At 46.8% G+C, this 16,804-nt stretch overlaps 1 protein-coding gene across 2 annotated transcripts in view; it reads right to left on the bottom strand.

Moving 5' to 3' along the window:
• ADAMTS17 (ADAM metallopeptidase with thrombospondin type 1 motif 17) overlaps nucleotides 1–16,804 on the bottom strand; it is a 1,053,865-nt gene that overhangs the window by 1,028,967 nt on the left and 8,094 nt on the right. For both annotated transcript variants that reach the window (XM_086958065.1, XM_086958066.1), the window contains exon 2: nucleotides 13,233–13,579. In XM_086958065.1, coding sequence (XP_086814191.1) covers nucleotides 13,233–13,579 — 347 coding nt within the window. The remainder of the gene's footprint in view (nucleotides 1–13,232; nucleotides 13,580–16,804) is intronic.

Below are 16,804 nucleotides of genomic sequence, written 5' to 3'. Positions count from 1 at the left end.
TGCGCCAAGGGCTGCGCCATACTTGGGGGATCCGAGTGACCAGTGGCGCCGATTGCGCACCAAGGTGAGGAGATCTACACCGAGACCCGGCCGCCTCCCTGCGCTGCCGCCGGTCTGGGACTCACCCCAGCTTCACGGACAGGCGTGTGGGGGCACCGACATCCTGACACAGAGGCGGCGTGGAGTCAGCAGTGTAACCAGCCTGGAGTGGGCGCCTTCTGGGTGCGGACGGTCCCGCACGATAGCCACTGTAGGGGTGCACGAAGGGGTTTAGAGGCACTACACAGGGGGGGGCCCCCCTCGGGAACATTCCCGTCGTCGAGCTTGGTGGCGCCACACTACACGGAGCCTTCATGTACAGCCACGCTGTAGGCCTAACGAACGCCTTTCAAAGAGCGACGGACTGACTATCTCGAAGGCCGGCTGCGGCACCTCTGGCCCTGAGTGGACCACGAGAACCCCTTGAGCTCAGTGGGACACAAGTTTATCAGCCGGACACCCGAAGGCCTTGTGTGGCCCGAAAGACGACAGTATACCCAGACGCAGAGCACGCATACCTCCGTCAGCAACGCGGCATCATGGCCGGAAAGGGTACGCGGAGCACGACGACACAGGCGAAGCTCGACAAATTCGCATACAGCCAGAATGGACATTCCCAGAGTGGCGGCCGCCACTCCACTGGTGCTCCTACAGAAACGGGTGGCACTCCGAAAGTGACCCTTGAAGACGTAATGAAGACCCTCAACGAAGTCCTGACGACGGTGGGTTCCATCTCCTCCGAAGTCACGCTGCTTTGTGCTGACTTTCACAAAATGGCGGAAAGGGTCTCTCAAGTGGAAGTAGTCACGAAATCTCTTGTTGAGGACACCTCGGACCTGCAGGTGGCCATGGAATGCATGGAAAGAGTCACTAAACAGCTGCAGGAGAAGCTCGACGATCAGGAAGGGCGCTCCAGAAGGAACAACGTCCGCATCCTAGGCCTGCCGGAATCGGAGGGTAAAGCTGCGATGGACTTATACGTAGAGGATCTGATCAAAACCCAGCTGAAACCTAAAGGCCTGTCTCACTTCTTTTCAGTTGAAAGGGCGCACCGAGTCCCGGGTGGAGCAGCCAAACCGGGCGCCACCCCACGGCCTGTGCTGGCCAGGCTCTTCAATTTTAGGGACAGAGACGCGATCCTACAAGCGGCACGTAACTCCCCGCCAGTAAAAATTCAGAATTCAACGCTGGCCTTCCAGACTACACGGCGGAGGTGGCCAGGCGCAGAAAATCTTTCATAGACGTTAAAAAAGCACTGCGGGACAGAGGCCTGCCATACTCCATGCTTTTCCCCGCCAAATTACGCATAGTGGCCGAAGGAAAGACGTGGTTCTTTGATACGCCGGAGGTGGCTAGAGAATGGCTTGATGGATGGAGACAGGTGGGGCAGCCACAGCGCCAGCACAGAGACCGACAACACCATCGCAACGGGGGACAGACGGCACACCCTTCAGGTACTCCCACGAACGAAGAGGGTGCGACGGCATTGGATTCGGATCTTGAAAGAGACACACTTAACTCTGGGCAACCAGTTAGGGGCCAATCTGAGTGATCTGCGTGAGGGACAACATGTTTATGAACACTTGGGACCTTGACGCTGATGGAGCTGAGTAGGGCGGGCATCGGCCGGTGCCTGTAGGGGTATCACCAACCCCACGAGCAAGTAAGATGGACGGGGACGGGATTAAGCACTCTGCCAAGTTGGGGATGCGGGCGGGTTTTCGTCCGTGGTGCAGGGGAGCAGGGAGGGGGCGGGGGAAGGCGTCCGGCTACACCCTGAACTGGTCCAAATCTATAATCTTCGTACTCAGAGGCCCAGAACCGACACTACGGGATGACTGCCCCCTACAATTGGCGTCCGGCTCATTTAAATACCTGGGCATTGTTATCACCACTAATGCGGCGGACTTTTATAACGCAAACCTGGTGCCACCTCTGGCACGTCTCCGTGCAGACGTTAAATACTGGGCCACCCTGCCATTAACCCTCCTTGGACGAGCGGCATTATACAAAATGATGGCTCTTCCTAGATTTCTTTATGTGTTGGAGAATACTCCTCATGCGGTGGCCCCACGCTACTTCCAACAGGTCGCCGCACTTGTGTCTGCTCTACTGTGGAACAATGGCCCAGCTCGTATAGCTCACGATAAATTAGTTAAAAGCTGGTACGAAGGAGGGATTGCACTACCCAACCTTCAATTGTATTATTGGGCCTCCCAGCTTAAGATAATAAATCAATGGATCCACGTCCCGCGGGGGGACCCCGCATACCAAGCGGACTGGTCACAGTTGGGGACGGACGGCATGCTCGCGGTGCTATACAATAGCGCACGGGCCCGGAAAGTGATCGGACCGACGTTGCACACGGTATCCCTGTGGCATGCAGCACAATCACGACTCGGGTGGCAGGGGAAAATTACGAACATGACGCCATTGTGGGACACAAAATCGCTAGGAAACTTAAGAGCCAGTAAGGGTTTCGCACAATGGGACCAAATAGGAATTTCGGTTGTAGGAGACCTTTGGGACAAGGGCTCGGTGGTCGCATTCTCACAATTGCGGCAACAGTATGGTATGGGGCCCAATGAAACATACAGGTATGTGCAAATCCGGCACGCCCTGCTGCACGCAATCCCTCCTGACACAACACTCCCGGAATCCTCTCCACTGGAGGACAGGTTGCTAACTGACTTTATGGAACAGAAGGCAACCTCCCTTACATACAAAAAACTAGTTAATAACCTACCGGACCCCACACAGAAGCTCCGAGAGAGATGGGCGGGGGAACTAGGGGATATGGACGACACGGAATGGAATGAGGCGTTGGCCTCACCAAGGGAGGTGGGCATCTCAGCTAGGTTTAGGCTGGTCCAGCTCAAGATCCTACACCGCACCTACTATACCAGAACACTCTTGCACAGGATACAGCGGACACCACACCCCTTCTGTCTAAGGGGCTGCGGGGAGGAGGGGACCCTGCTTCACACACTATGGGACTGCCCATTAATCCAAGAGGTCTGGAAACAGATTATGCGAACAGTCTCCCAGGCCCTTGAGATGTCGCTCCTGCCTGAGCCCCGAAAATGTCTGTTAAACATTTGGGATCCTACTGACCTGAACAAATATGAACAGTTGTGAGCCACGTTAGCTATGACAGTGGCAAAAAGAGACATAGTGCAAAAATGGGGTGCTCCCGACTTACCGACAGTGTCGGGCTGGATTAGAAATATGGACCTCCTCATGGTGAGAGAAAGGGCGGTGTATGTGTTGCGGGCCTGTCCGCGTAAATGGAATAAAGTATGGACACCATGGAATAAATATAGGGGGGAACCATGTGACCCGTTGCCGGAGGATGAAGACCTGGAGTCAGAGGAGGAAGACGATTGAGGAGGACGGACTGATATGAGACACTCTGATTAGTGGGGGGGTGGAGGGAGCGGCAACTGTGAACTCTGAACAAATGTATGGGCTCTGTGCAGAGGATTACACCTGTCTATGAAGGGGCACAACTTTATACGGTGGTGATGACATTAGTTAAGTTTTGTTGTAGAAATCATTTTCTTTCCATACGTAGAAATCACTGAGAACTAACTGCAGTTTTTAATAGGTGGGTGAAATACGAACTGAATCTGAGTGTGAAATGTTGAACTATGCGATTCTGTAAGGAATTATATGCAATTCTTTCCTCTTAATACGTTATGAAAATTACTATTGAACACCAATCTGTCCTGTGATTTAACCATCTATGCAGACATAATGAGACAATATGTAATAGATGTAAACAGTGAAGATGATGAAAATAACATATGTCTATTTGTCAATAAAGTTTTTCAAAAAAAAAAAAACCCCCACCATACCAATACACTACCCATTTCTAACGCTTAAAACCCTATATACTACCCATCCATGAATCATAAAAACTCCTAACTACCCCATACACTACCCATCCCTGAACCTTAAAAATATCTTTACCACCTGTATACAATACCTGTCCCTGAAGCAGAAAAACTCCTTAGTACCCCAATTTGCCACCCACCAAGAACCCTAAAAACCCTTTTCAACACTATACATCACCCAACGCTGAACCCCTAAATCGCCTTATTACCACAACACACTACCCATCCTTGCATCCAGAAAAACTCTATATTTATTTATTTATTATTTATTTGCAGTTTTATATAGTGCTGGCTAGACCCGGAGGTATCAGAGCGCTTTACATGAGAATCAACGTGTTACAAGTTGCAAATTTATGACAGTTAATGGAACATGGTAAAACACAGGAAAAACCAACAGTGATACACAGTAAAACATGAGTTACTAGAGCATAGTATAAAAAAGACACATGCCCTATGGAGCATAGAAAGGAGAGGGGGAGATAAAATTGGGTAAGGAATACAGACCGGAACAGGCAGACCAGCAATGGGGAAAGTCCTTCAGGGGGACAAAGCAGACAAAGTGAAAAACAGACAAACCGGCTGGGCAAAGGCAATCCCAACATCCAGTGACAAGGTGACTGTACATGATAATATGAGTGTAGGAGACTTAAAGAGGAAGGACAGACAAGGAGTCTATACACTTTACATTCATTCCTGAACCCCTAAAAACCGCTTCGTACACCGATATGCTACCCACACAGAAACCTAACCAGTCCTAGTACTGCTAAACATGCTCCCTTCCTGAGGCCAAAAAACTCCTTACTACCTACACACTGCCCATCCTGCTGAACCCTAAAAATACCTTAGTACCCCTATTCGCTACCTAGGTCTGAAACTTAAAAATCCTCACTACCATATTTACTACACATCCCTGAACCCTAAAAAAACCCTTACTTCCAATCCATGAACCATAAAAACTTCTACTACCCTTACCTAGCCCATGATACTTATGCGCTGCCTACACCATAGTACCTCAACACCATCTGCTACTGCTCCCCTTACAACAGTTCCTCTACACCTACTGAAATACTGCCCCATCTGCTCATACTATAGTCTTATAGCCCTACCATAGGCCCTCTATGTACCTCTATCTATATTCTACTATACGTGCCCCTTCGTGCCAACATCCTAGTGCCTCCATCACATCCTACATCCTAATGACCTTTATCCTGGCTACACCACATTACAATTAAAACGACACTACCCTACTGTAGTGTAGTTCCTATAGCCCTGATAGGCTCTGCGCATTGGAATAATAAACACTATTTTTTTGACATAGGACTGAGGTCAGTATGTCTCTATCGAGTAAATTAAACTTAATTACTTGTGTGTGCCAGCTAACTCAGAGGTCACTAGAAACATTCTCAAATGAACAAGAAGGGACTCGTTTCTGACAATCGCATAAACATGACAACTTTGTTTCCCTTAGAGTCGGAACAATATCTTCAGAGTCGTGGAAACAATAGATTACAGTTTCACACAGTCAATTGTGCATGCTTTGTTTCTACAGAATTGCATAGAAATAGGGAGACGGGAGTTTCAATAAAAGGGTTTATTGAACAGTCTTATTTCTCATGCAAGAGATATGAACAGCTACAATCGTAAGACAGAATGTGAAGTATAATGCGTACAGCGTTAACAGTCATATAAAATAATACTGTAATAGCATGGTCTGTAGCTATGACATATATAAAAATACATACATAAATAACAGGCCAAAATACTCAACTGGTGCTTCTAAAATAATTCTACCTCAGTGTACCTAACCTAAGTCTAGTACAAGGGAAGAAGTAGGTGCTGTTTTAGCTATAGTTTAGTTTAGTTTGGTTCTGCCAAGAATTGCCAAAAGTTTCTCTAGTTCCAATCAGCTCCATACCTTAGAATGAGAGAGGTTGGTATCTCTTTCCCGGGACTCGATTTCTAACACCCCGCAAGGGGAATCAGAAACACTGGAGCTGGATTCTCGGCGAGGAGGATGACAGCATCTGGTCAGTGCGTCAGTTGGGGAGTTGACTTCCTCCGGGACTTGCTGTGGCGAGCCGCCTCGTTCAAGGAGGTAGCCTAACCACACTGTGCCTTCCCATAGCAAGTGAAGGTATATTTATACCTTGAAGGTGTTTAAGAATGCCTTTATTGAAGTACAAGTCGGGCATAAGAACGTCATGAATGAACCTCTAAGGAATGGATGTTCATGAATAATAAATTCGTTGTTGGAGAAATCAATATCCAGGCACGGGGAAGTCCTAAAGGCTTAAGAGTCTGGATTTCCAAAACTCTTTGTGACGAAGAGGATCGGATGTAGTTGACCATGTCTGTATTTGGTTAGCATGAGCAAAGCCTAAATCAGGGCTGGATTTATATGCCTAAATAAGGACAAAGTGAATTGTACCTATATAAGGGCATACATCTGGAAATCTATATACGGTATCTAAATCGACACACAACACCGTCTGTATCTGAATATCTATAACCTGTCTGTATATCAATACCGCTGCATATCCCTGCCAATACATTTTTATCTCCAGCTAACTGTACTCTAGTGCATCTACCGGGTCTTATAACCTAGCACCTCTCCTCCATCTACATCCTAGGTTTCATCTTCCCTTTTCTGGTGCTTGCTTTTGAATTTTCTAAAATTCTTTAAAGGAAGGATTTTTTTCTCATTTTGGATGTTGTACAAAATAGAGTTTCGCCAGCCTGGGCCGCGGTCGTCAGGCAGGTGATTACCATTTCAGTTTTTCGCCAAAATGAGGTAGAGCCCTCACACAAACATTGACTGTGAAGTCAGTACAAGGGATGGAGGAGGAGGTGGTGGTGGTATGTGTAGGGCTGTGACAGGTTTGTACTGTACTAGGAAGAGAGGATCCAGCTATGAATGCAGAATGTTCCCGGCTCCCAGGGTTGTGCTGCCTCTGTGACCTGTGCACCGACCCGCAGTAATGTCACCAACAAAGAATGTGCGCATCAGTCCTGACCGGCTCGGTGACTGCATCCCCAGCAGCTTCACCACCAACCACTACACTCTTGTCTACACCATTTATTTTCAATATGCTGAAACTGCCCTGTTTACAGCCCTTAGATGCTGGCAGTATATGTTCTTTATATGTTCTTTATTGTCTGCAAGTGGTGTGGCGCCAATACACTGGGATTCTACTGGTGCGAGGTTAAGTGTGCAAAGGCATCCACGTACAGTGCTCCCCGCTGCCCTGGACGTAGTCTCCAAGCTTGGTTACATGCCAGGAGGACATGCATCTTCTCCTAAATCAACCTGTTATTTCTAGTAGTCTTGGGGCCCCCAAATTCAACTAACATTACAAAGCAACCACATGTTTATTGTAAAGCATATGTTTTTATCTGCATAAGAGATGCTTTCTTTACAGGTGCTTTCTTAAAAAGGCCTCTGAGAGCACTCTGGAGGGAGACAACAGAAAACAACATGATCTGCTGCCTCTGAAGAATACATCAGGAAATCAGTTTACAAACGAGGGGTTGAGAAAGCATTCTGCTCATAACTCCATTGTACACAATTATAATGTACTCAGGGGTTAGGTCAAGGACTGGTTGTGCATCCGAAAAAGCGTATGTATTTATAGCAATCAAATGAGGACATCGCGGGGTAATTGCAAAATCCGTGAATCAATGGATGGAGGGCAGATGGATGAATGATACAGCCCATGGAAGAACCTACATGTTCCAAGGGGCAACTATAGCATCCTGCTTTAATCTCTATCAGCATATCGCCCTACCCTGGCTACAAATAACCTGCGTCTTTGTGGCACTCTTCTGTTATTTTAGTCCAGCCTTTCTCTTTTACGGTCGACAGAGATGTGACACATCCCCCCCTTCCTCGTGGAAAAACGAGGCAGTCTACCTTAAAGAACACTACTCCCCACTCATGTGTGGTGAAAGTGATGTAATGCTCCCTGATCCTACTCAAAGTGCAAGCTGGTCACAACATGAATGCACATTCGAAGGCTAGCCTGTGACCAGGACCCTTCACAGCCCATGAGACATGAGTCATGACCAGCATACGGATCACTTTAATATAATTGTTTTATGTATGCCTAATTTGGGTGCTGAATGATCGTTTCTTCCTGTCCTTCCAAGTCATTTTGTCCAGGAGAAAGCTTGTGAAAATATCCTCCCTCATAAGTGGTTGACTGGTCAAAATGTGTGCCAGTCTCCTCTGTCAATTTGCAAGAGCCTCCCTGGGACGTTCTCACAGAATTTAATAAATACTGCCTCTTAGAGCCAGGAGGTTGAAGAAAGATGTGCCTGAGGATCTGTGTTGATCCAATAGAGGTACCTCAACTTGGAGCTACAAGCAGACTATTTATCTCCTGCTAGGACCAAGCTGGAAAGAATTTCTTCTTAGGACCAGACATTGGCTGCCAGGAGTACCCCTCAGCATTAGACACCATTACCAGGGTCTGCTGGCCCGACTGTCGGTCCTTATTAGAGGCCATGGTGTTGGTAATAACCAGCCAAGCCACAGTGAAGAAGTGCTGAGATTTCTTAGTGCAGGCAGTTAACTAACAATCATTGCCCTGCTTTGAGGGAAATACTCATTTGCACCATCCAAAACTTTGTATCCCTCCATTTTCTCCTCACATGCATGAGTATATTCTCTTCATCTTGCTAAGAATATCCGGGGCCATAACACCTACTGGTGTGCTGCTCAACAATCGGGAGATGCTTCACCCATGTTGATCTCCATCCAGAGTGACATCCAGGTCCTGCAGCTAGTAGGCTGTATATTAGATCCAGAAGAAATCCCCCTTTCCCAAGTTCCACTTGCCCCCAGGTTAAAGAAAACTCAACGGAATCAGCATTACTTCTAGCTACGGAAGAACTGAGAAAGCAGGCAGATGAGGGACAAACGGCCGCACTGATCCTGCTGGATCTTAATGTGGCGTTCAATACCGTATCACATAAACTACTCCTACAAAGACTTGAAGCCTGTGGCATCAGACGTAGTGCACTAAAATGGCGGACATCGTTCCTCTCCGGAAGGAGCTTTCAAGTGTCACAACAAACTCACTTATCAAAGAGTTTTCCACTAGCACAGGGAGTTCCACAGGGCTCAATTTTGAGCCCCACCTTATTCAATCTTTATGTGGGACCACTGGCTGAACAAGTGGAGCAATATGATGTGTTGATCGTGGCCCACGCAGACGACACGCAGCTGATTGTATTGTTGTCTCAAGATAAGGACCAAGCTGTAATTCATTTCTCCGAATGTTTAGTTAATGTGGCAGAGTGGATGTCTAACCACTGCCTCAGACTAAACGAGAGCAAAACGGAAGTAATGATTGTGGGTAAGGCACCTACCATCTGGTTATCCACGTGGTAGCCGGAATCTCTAGGCCAAGTACCCACCCCAAAAGCAGAAGTTAAAAACCTGAGAATCTGGTTCAATGACAAGATGGCATTTGACAATCAGATTAGGAAAGTAGCGGGCAAATGCTATGGAGCCGTGAGAACCCTGAGGAAGATCCTCTATCTTCTCCCTCCCATAGCAAGAAAACAATAGTACATGCCATAATAACCTCCCAGCTGGATTATGGGAATGTACTATACCTTGGAGCCACAAAGAAAGGACTGTCCAAACTACAGAGAGTTCAAAATGCAGCAGTACAGTTGGTACTCAGTCTACCGAAAAGAGCCAACTTGAAGAAAGCACTGGTAGGACTGCACTGGCTGCCAATAAATAGAAAAAAGATTGCTGTTCAAGGAAATGTGCTACTGCACCGCATTTTAGAACAAAACAGCCCAAGATACCTTCAACCGCTACTAACCCAATATACCTCAGGACTGAATTTAAAGCTCTGGTAATGGTACCAAGAATACACAGAGCCAGAATGGGGGCTCGCTCTTTTAGATATCTAGCAGCCAAGACCTGGAACACCCTACCAATGGCGTTTAGAAGAGAGAAAGTAGATTCCGCAAGCAACTAAAGACGTGGCTGTTTGCAAAAGGGATTAATAGGAAACAGGTCATTATATATCACCTGATGGGTGTAGCTGAGTGATGTCTTTCCTCCTCAGAACCCTGTACAGATGTCTTAGCGCTGGGACAGACCGGCGGTGTAACCAAGCACTCTACAAATGGATTAAATAAAATAAATAAATAAAATCTCACATCATCTCCTATGCCGACGACACCCAGCTGATCCTCTCCCTCACCAACGACCCCGCCACCGCCAGAGCCAACCTACACGAAGGGATGAAGGAAGTAGCCGAATGGATGAAGAACAGCCTCCTGAAACTGAACTCGGACAAGACGGAAGTCCTCATCCTGGGATCCTCACCCTCTGCCTGGGACGACTCCTGGTGGCCCCCCGCCCTAGGCACCGCACCCAAACCAACAGACCACGCACGCAACCTGGGCTTCATCCTGGACTCCTCCCTCTCCATGACCAGACAAGTCAATGCCGTCTCCTCGTCGTGCTTCAACATCCTGCGCATGATACGCAAGATCTTCCGGTGGATCCCCGCCGAGACCAGGAAGACATGAAAAATCACAATTTTATGAATCAGAAGGCGTCGGTTATTTTAACCGCCCAAATCAATTAATGAAAAAAGAGATAGAGACTAGGCAACAGCAACAGACTCAAGATGTATACACAATATTTCTATTAAAATATTGTGTATACATCTTGAGTCTGTTGCTGTTGCCTAGTCTCTATCTCTTTTTTCATTAATTGATTTGGGCGGTTAAAATAACCGACGCCTTCTGATTCATAAAATTGTGATTTTTCATGTTTAAAAATAATAGGTCTCTGACCACTGTTTGTTTATACTATACGTTACCCAGGTCCAGGTCCAGTACAGTTTTGGGTCACCCCATTTCTTTAATGGGAGACCAGGAAGACGGTCACCCAGGCCCTCGTCAACAGCCGACTGGACTACGGCAACTCCATCTATGCCGGAATCACCGCCAAACTCCAGAAGAGACTCCAGCGGATCCAGAACGCCTCAGCAAGACTCATCCTGGACATCCCCGCCGCAACCACATCTCCGGACACCTGCGAGACCTGCACTGGCTCCCGGTCAACAAGAGAATCACCTTCCGTCTCCTCACCCACGCACACAAAGCCCTGAACAACCAAGGACCAGGATACCTCAACAGCCGCCTCAACTTCTACTCTCCCAAACGCCAGCTCCGATCGACCGGCCACGCCCTCGCCGCCGTCACCCGCATCCGAAGAGCTACCACAGGGGGAAGGTCCTTCTCCTACCTCGCCGCCAAGACCTGGAACTCCCTCCCGACCCACCTCCGCCTGACCCAGGACCACCTCGCCTTCAGGAAGCAGCTCAAGACCTGGCTGTTCGAGCAGTAGCGGACCCCCCTCCCCAAGCGCCTTGAGACCCTCCGGGTGAGTAGCGCGCTATACAAATGCTTTGATTGATTGATTGATTGATTGATAGAACTGTACATTTCACTGATAGTCTAAACCCTAACTCTGAGTTGCCAGGAACCCAGTTTCCAAAAACTCTTCCCCTGGAGCACATTTTATCAAGATATAGACCCAACATTTCCTAAAGCCTAAAACACAAATTTCAAGGTGCTAGGATTATCAAGCTATCCTGGGGCTCCAGAAAATCGAGTGTGGCCAGTGGTGTTTGTGTGATATTGGGCAAAGAGCCAATGGAGGTCTAAGACACTGTGGGCAAAACCCACAAGGACTAGACATCAATGCAGTACTAAAAACTGATTTCATGTTTTAGGTTTTTCGACCCAGAAAATTACTCAGAAACCTTAGAATTCACTGCCAGGGGTCACACAAACTGTGGTGCTGGTCTGTGTGACTCAATATGATACTTGAAATGTCCTCTGTGGTACGACGAATTTACTGTCTGCATGTCTGAACATGGAAGCAGTTATTACCCCCTAGCTCCTTCCTGAAGGCCTGAAGCTAGAGGTTTTTTCTGACATTGTGTCTCGCGTTCTGTCAAGTAAGCACAAATCTTGCTCCTCAACTAACCTAACACCATTCAGAATCTAGGCAGTAGTTGTTGTCATGCTCATGCTGTGGAACGCTATGTAAATATTTGTATCTTAGAAAGCATAAAGATCAAGAACAGAAAATGTTTTCATCCAAACCTGGCTCCACAACATAAAACCTGGACAGATTTGACGCCAACATTCACCTAATGCCAAGTCTCTCGGAGTCATGCTACCCACCAACCTTAGCCTGAAGGACGCATCACCTAAAATCCATTGCCCTGGAAGCAACTCTCTCTTCCAAAGGAAGTGAAACCATTCCTCCCAGAAAATGGCTTCAGAACTGCTGTTCAGTCCCTTGTACTTTTGTATATGAATGGTGGCAGCACCCTTCCCCATGCCCCCAGAATAGGTGCACTAAAGGCCTGCTACACGCCTCAATGAGGGCCTTAAAAATAGGACCACATCACTACCAGGCTGATAAAACACCAGTGACTCCCCTTGACTGCCCATACCACCTTCAAAACCAGCTGCATCATCTACTAAGCATCACAACAAGCACGCTTTCTAGCAGGCTTACAGGCTCACCACCTACTGTGGCTCTCAGCACACCTGCACCTGGGGCACTTTTACACTGGAAATGACGTGTAAAAAAACAAACAAACAAAAGAAGCCAACAGGCCTCCTCAACTTATGCACTCTAGATTTGAATGACATGTCTGTATCGTTCAGAAGTGCCATAATCCTGCTCCAGTTAAAGAAACAGCAGCAGGCACACCCCTTTAGAGAACTGTACATCATGAAGAAGCAGCACACCACCTGCACACCCAGCCTTCCCTCCAATCACCCATTGACTGTATCTTTGCTTTTGCCCCTGTACACCACACTGCCGCATTTTGTTTAGGTTTGTACTGTAGAGCTACCACACACACGTATACATACAAAGTTTTAGGCTCTTCCGGTTTTCGTACATTTCTCAATGTAATTGCTATATCAATTTAACTAGTAAAGACATATGTGTTTTACAAGAAATACCTGTGTCTGTACCCTGACCTTTAGTGTGTTGCCTGTTGTATTGGACATGAAATCAAATGTCACGCTCCGACTTCCAAGTGAACTTTAAGTGTGGGACCACGGCTATCAATAAAAAGTAAAGGAAACCAAGGGTGTCCGAGTGAACCTTTAGAAGCCTAGGCCAATGCTGGAAACTCTAATGTCACCCTACTGCAAGCTGTTCCATAAAACCCATAGGAAGTCCGAGAACAACAACAACATAAGATGAATATAATAAATGCAAACTTTAATAATTACCAGTCCACCGCAGGCGCTGAGAGACACGAAGGAGTTGTTATGAGTAAGAACATATCCAGTGTAAAAGCAAGTCTGGTTGACAACGATGGGGCTCAGCTTGACCTCGTCGCCAGGTCCCTTCTCTTCCACCACAAACCCTGGTGCCAGAAACTTGAGGCTGCGCTGCAGACGCAGGTACAGATCCCTCCCAGAGGCTTCCATGTGCACGTACAGCGAGTCGTCTCCTGTCCTCCCTCGGTGGACAGAGCGATGCCCCCGGCGGCTCCGCCCTCTCCAACCAAGCAGCATAGGTATGTCATCCGCCGTCACTTCCTGGGGCACCACCACCTCTACCTCGGGTTCCGCAGCTGGCGGGGCAAAAACAAACTGGGTGAGTGGCGAATGCATGGCAGGGTTTCCATGTGAAGCATAGCAGCAGCGCACATGAGTTGCACAATATCATCACACAATTTGACAATTTGACAATTTTATTAATAAACTGCATGATTACTTAAAATCTTTACAGTATAAGATAAAAATCCACTCATAAAAGTGAATATCACTTAAAGTTAAAATACTATCATGTTAGACCTGTTTAGCTGACCAAAACAGAGTTCTTTTAAAGGAGTGATGTATAGGTTGCACCAGTGTTTCCCAACTGAAAAAGGGAGGCACATAAAAGTTCGGTAGAGTCAATTCATGCACCAAGGGCAGTTGACGATAGATGGATTCCTCATGGATCGTTAAACCAGCCCAGGTTGGATAACTGGGGCCGAAGGCTTCCAGTTACTTTGCAGACAATGCCGTTAAGTAGGAGTCGAGTGCCATTTTTACCTGGTGTATAAATTTCCCAACTCTGGCTATCAAACAGGTCGTGGAGACTGAGAGGCACCAGTCCGAAGCCTCTCTGCAAGATCTATAGTCATCACACGAGCACGAGGCCTGCAGACCACACTCCCAGATGCAAGGAATTCGTACAGAACATTTATCAGGATACGTAGAGAATTTCGCAGGGCCTTCCCTAAAGCACAGTCGTGTGTGACACATTGATCACAGCACGGGTATAAACAGGGACTTCCATAGGGGACTTATATATACAGCACCTTTTAAAGGTAGGCACTGCACTGCCCACAAGGCAAATTGAGAAACATAATCAGAATTGTGCTTTAAAATGATAGATTCTACGACGTTCTGGATCGTGGCAGTCTTACTTTACTACCAGAAAACACTTCTCAGCAGGATTGCAATAGTTTTAATTTCACAGACACCATTTGTCTTGGATCTACAATACTCTAAGGTGCTCTGAAGTGGCTGAAAGAGGACAGGTTGGGTTAAAAAGACACACCAGGAACACACAAACACTGTACTCTTAACAGCAGGACTGAAAACCTACAAAGGGACAGCACTGCCGGGTGTAAATACCCATTCTCTTCATCACTGCTATGCAAGTGGGACACCCTAACATCTTCTGCAGAACAGTGATGCTGGTAACGGGGCATTCCCAAGAAGTGCGTGTTGGGCGGTACTACATTTAACAGAACCAGGGCCGGCTCTAGGGCGGTGCCATCGGTGCCACCGCACCGGGCGCTGACTTGGGGTGGAGGCGTAATGTTCATTGTTTTAAAAGCACCCAATGCCACTTTCCTTGTACCAGCAATTTTTAAGCATCAATAAAAATGTCAAGATAACTCCAGTGATTAATGTTCTTCCTGGAGAGAGATGGGAGCCTTGACTGGTAGTGGAAGTTTTGACTCACCCTAGTGCAGAGGGTTAATATGCCTGCTGCAAAGAACGTGTCCCATTCAGATCACAAAGTGCATATACTATAAATAGGTCAATGGGTTATCGTATTTGTATGAGGGATCCTTTTGTTTCTTGCAGTTTAAAAGTTAAAATCCTAATATAGAGCTTTGAGCTATTAACTGTCATCAAAGAGCTGCATGCACACTGCAAGGAATATGTTACAGCTACATGCTTATTGCCCAGTCTTTCCTTATCCTAATATTACAAAAAGGGTTCATTTGGGTAGAAATCAATTCTTATTATTAGAGAAACCCCTAACAATGGTGTTACATTTTAAATTCTGAATTTGTGCTTTTCCAGACCAAGAACTCAAACTATACTGCCTACCAGTATGGATGACATGTGACTCCTACTCCTTGAAGGCCTGTGTCTTATGTAACATTTCCTATACACTGATTTGCACACCTATGATTGTATCTGTGCAAGATATGTGTGATGTAAAGAGTTCTGACACCTTAAACTGGTATTAGTGGCGCAATAAAACTAATGAATTTAAGAGACAGTGGTGATGGAGACTTGGGGGCACTATTAAATGGTGGTAGTGAGGGAACCTGTGGCGAGGTGGTCATTTTGGGGGTGCCAACCAACATTGTCGCACAGGGCGCCACCAGTACTAAAGCCGGCCCGAACAGAACAATAGTGGTTTCCCTCAACAGTCCCTCAAATGGGACAGGATACATAGCCCTGCAGCATTGGCTTACTTGCACTGGTGAAGTATAAACACCAATCTCAATGGAACAGCAGACAGACTTTTGGAACCAATTGATTTTAACAGAGGCGCTATTACTTCTCTGCGGAGTTCCAATGCAGGTAAAATTGACTTAAAAAGGGGACAGAGGACTAATAGCGACTGCAGAAAGACAGAGGACATACCACAACCTAAGCCCAAACAACAAAATGAAATAGTTGGAGTGAACGGTGGGAGAGTACAGAGGTGTAGGATGGGGCTGTAATAGGAAGTGTAATGCACCAAGGCACAGGTTGCATCGAAGTGGTTGCTGAAACCTTTGAACTAGTGGTGGGGGAGTCAGGGGGTTGTGTGTGGGTGGAGTGGAGAGGGACATCTTCTCCATCAGCTATAAATGGGGGAGAAGAGGACCAGACAGAAATAGCCTCCATCAGTCCAATCTCCCTACCTCCCTTTAGTGAGGAGGGCCTCTTTCTCTCAGGTGGGAGCTGATGCCTGTAACGCAGCAGGTACTGTCTAGTAATACATTTATTTGAGTGGTCTCATCATTATGTCGCACAATCCCCTTAAATTGATGTAATTGCACATTTCAAATAGAGGTGGACGTGCAAACAAATTAACAGGGTGAGCCGAGCCAAGAGTCTGGCTTGGCTCTTAGAGCCCGTGCATGAGCCGAACCCTGGAAATATTTGCCATATATAGGATACAACAAACAGCACATAAAACATGATGACGTCAAATCACAATTTTTAAAAAATATCTTTCACAAGCAGAACGTTTGACATTACAATTCTCATTATAGCACTATACTGAGAAGACCTCAAAAGTCCTGCCCCCACCGTGGTGTGTGCCATTAGTGTTCTACAAGGCAAGACAGTTGTCACGTGAACACTGGGTGTGGATTAAATCCTTGTAGATTGAGCAATACTATAATTAAAATATCTATTAAATCAAACACAACATGTTTTTGTACAGCACAGCTGCATTCCAAACTCGGACATGGTAGTTTAATTTGCGATTGCGAAGAAAATGGAGACTGGTACAATAAAATATTTGCCCAATATCACACATTTTGGCTAGGCAGTGAAGCCGTGATTAATGC

Source organism: Lissotriton vulgaris, chromosome 2_1 (assembly GCF_964263255.1).
Source record: "Lissotriton vulgaris chromosome 2_1, aLisVul1.2, whole genome shotgun sequence".
Lineage (NCBI taxonomy): Eukaryota > Metazoa > Chordata > Amphibia > Caudata > Salamandridae > Lissotriton > Lissotriton vulgaris.
This window is presented reverse-complemented; position numbering and strand designations above follow the sequence as displayed.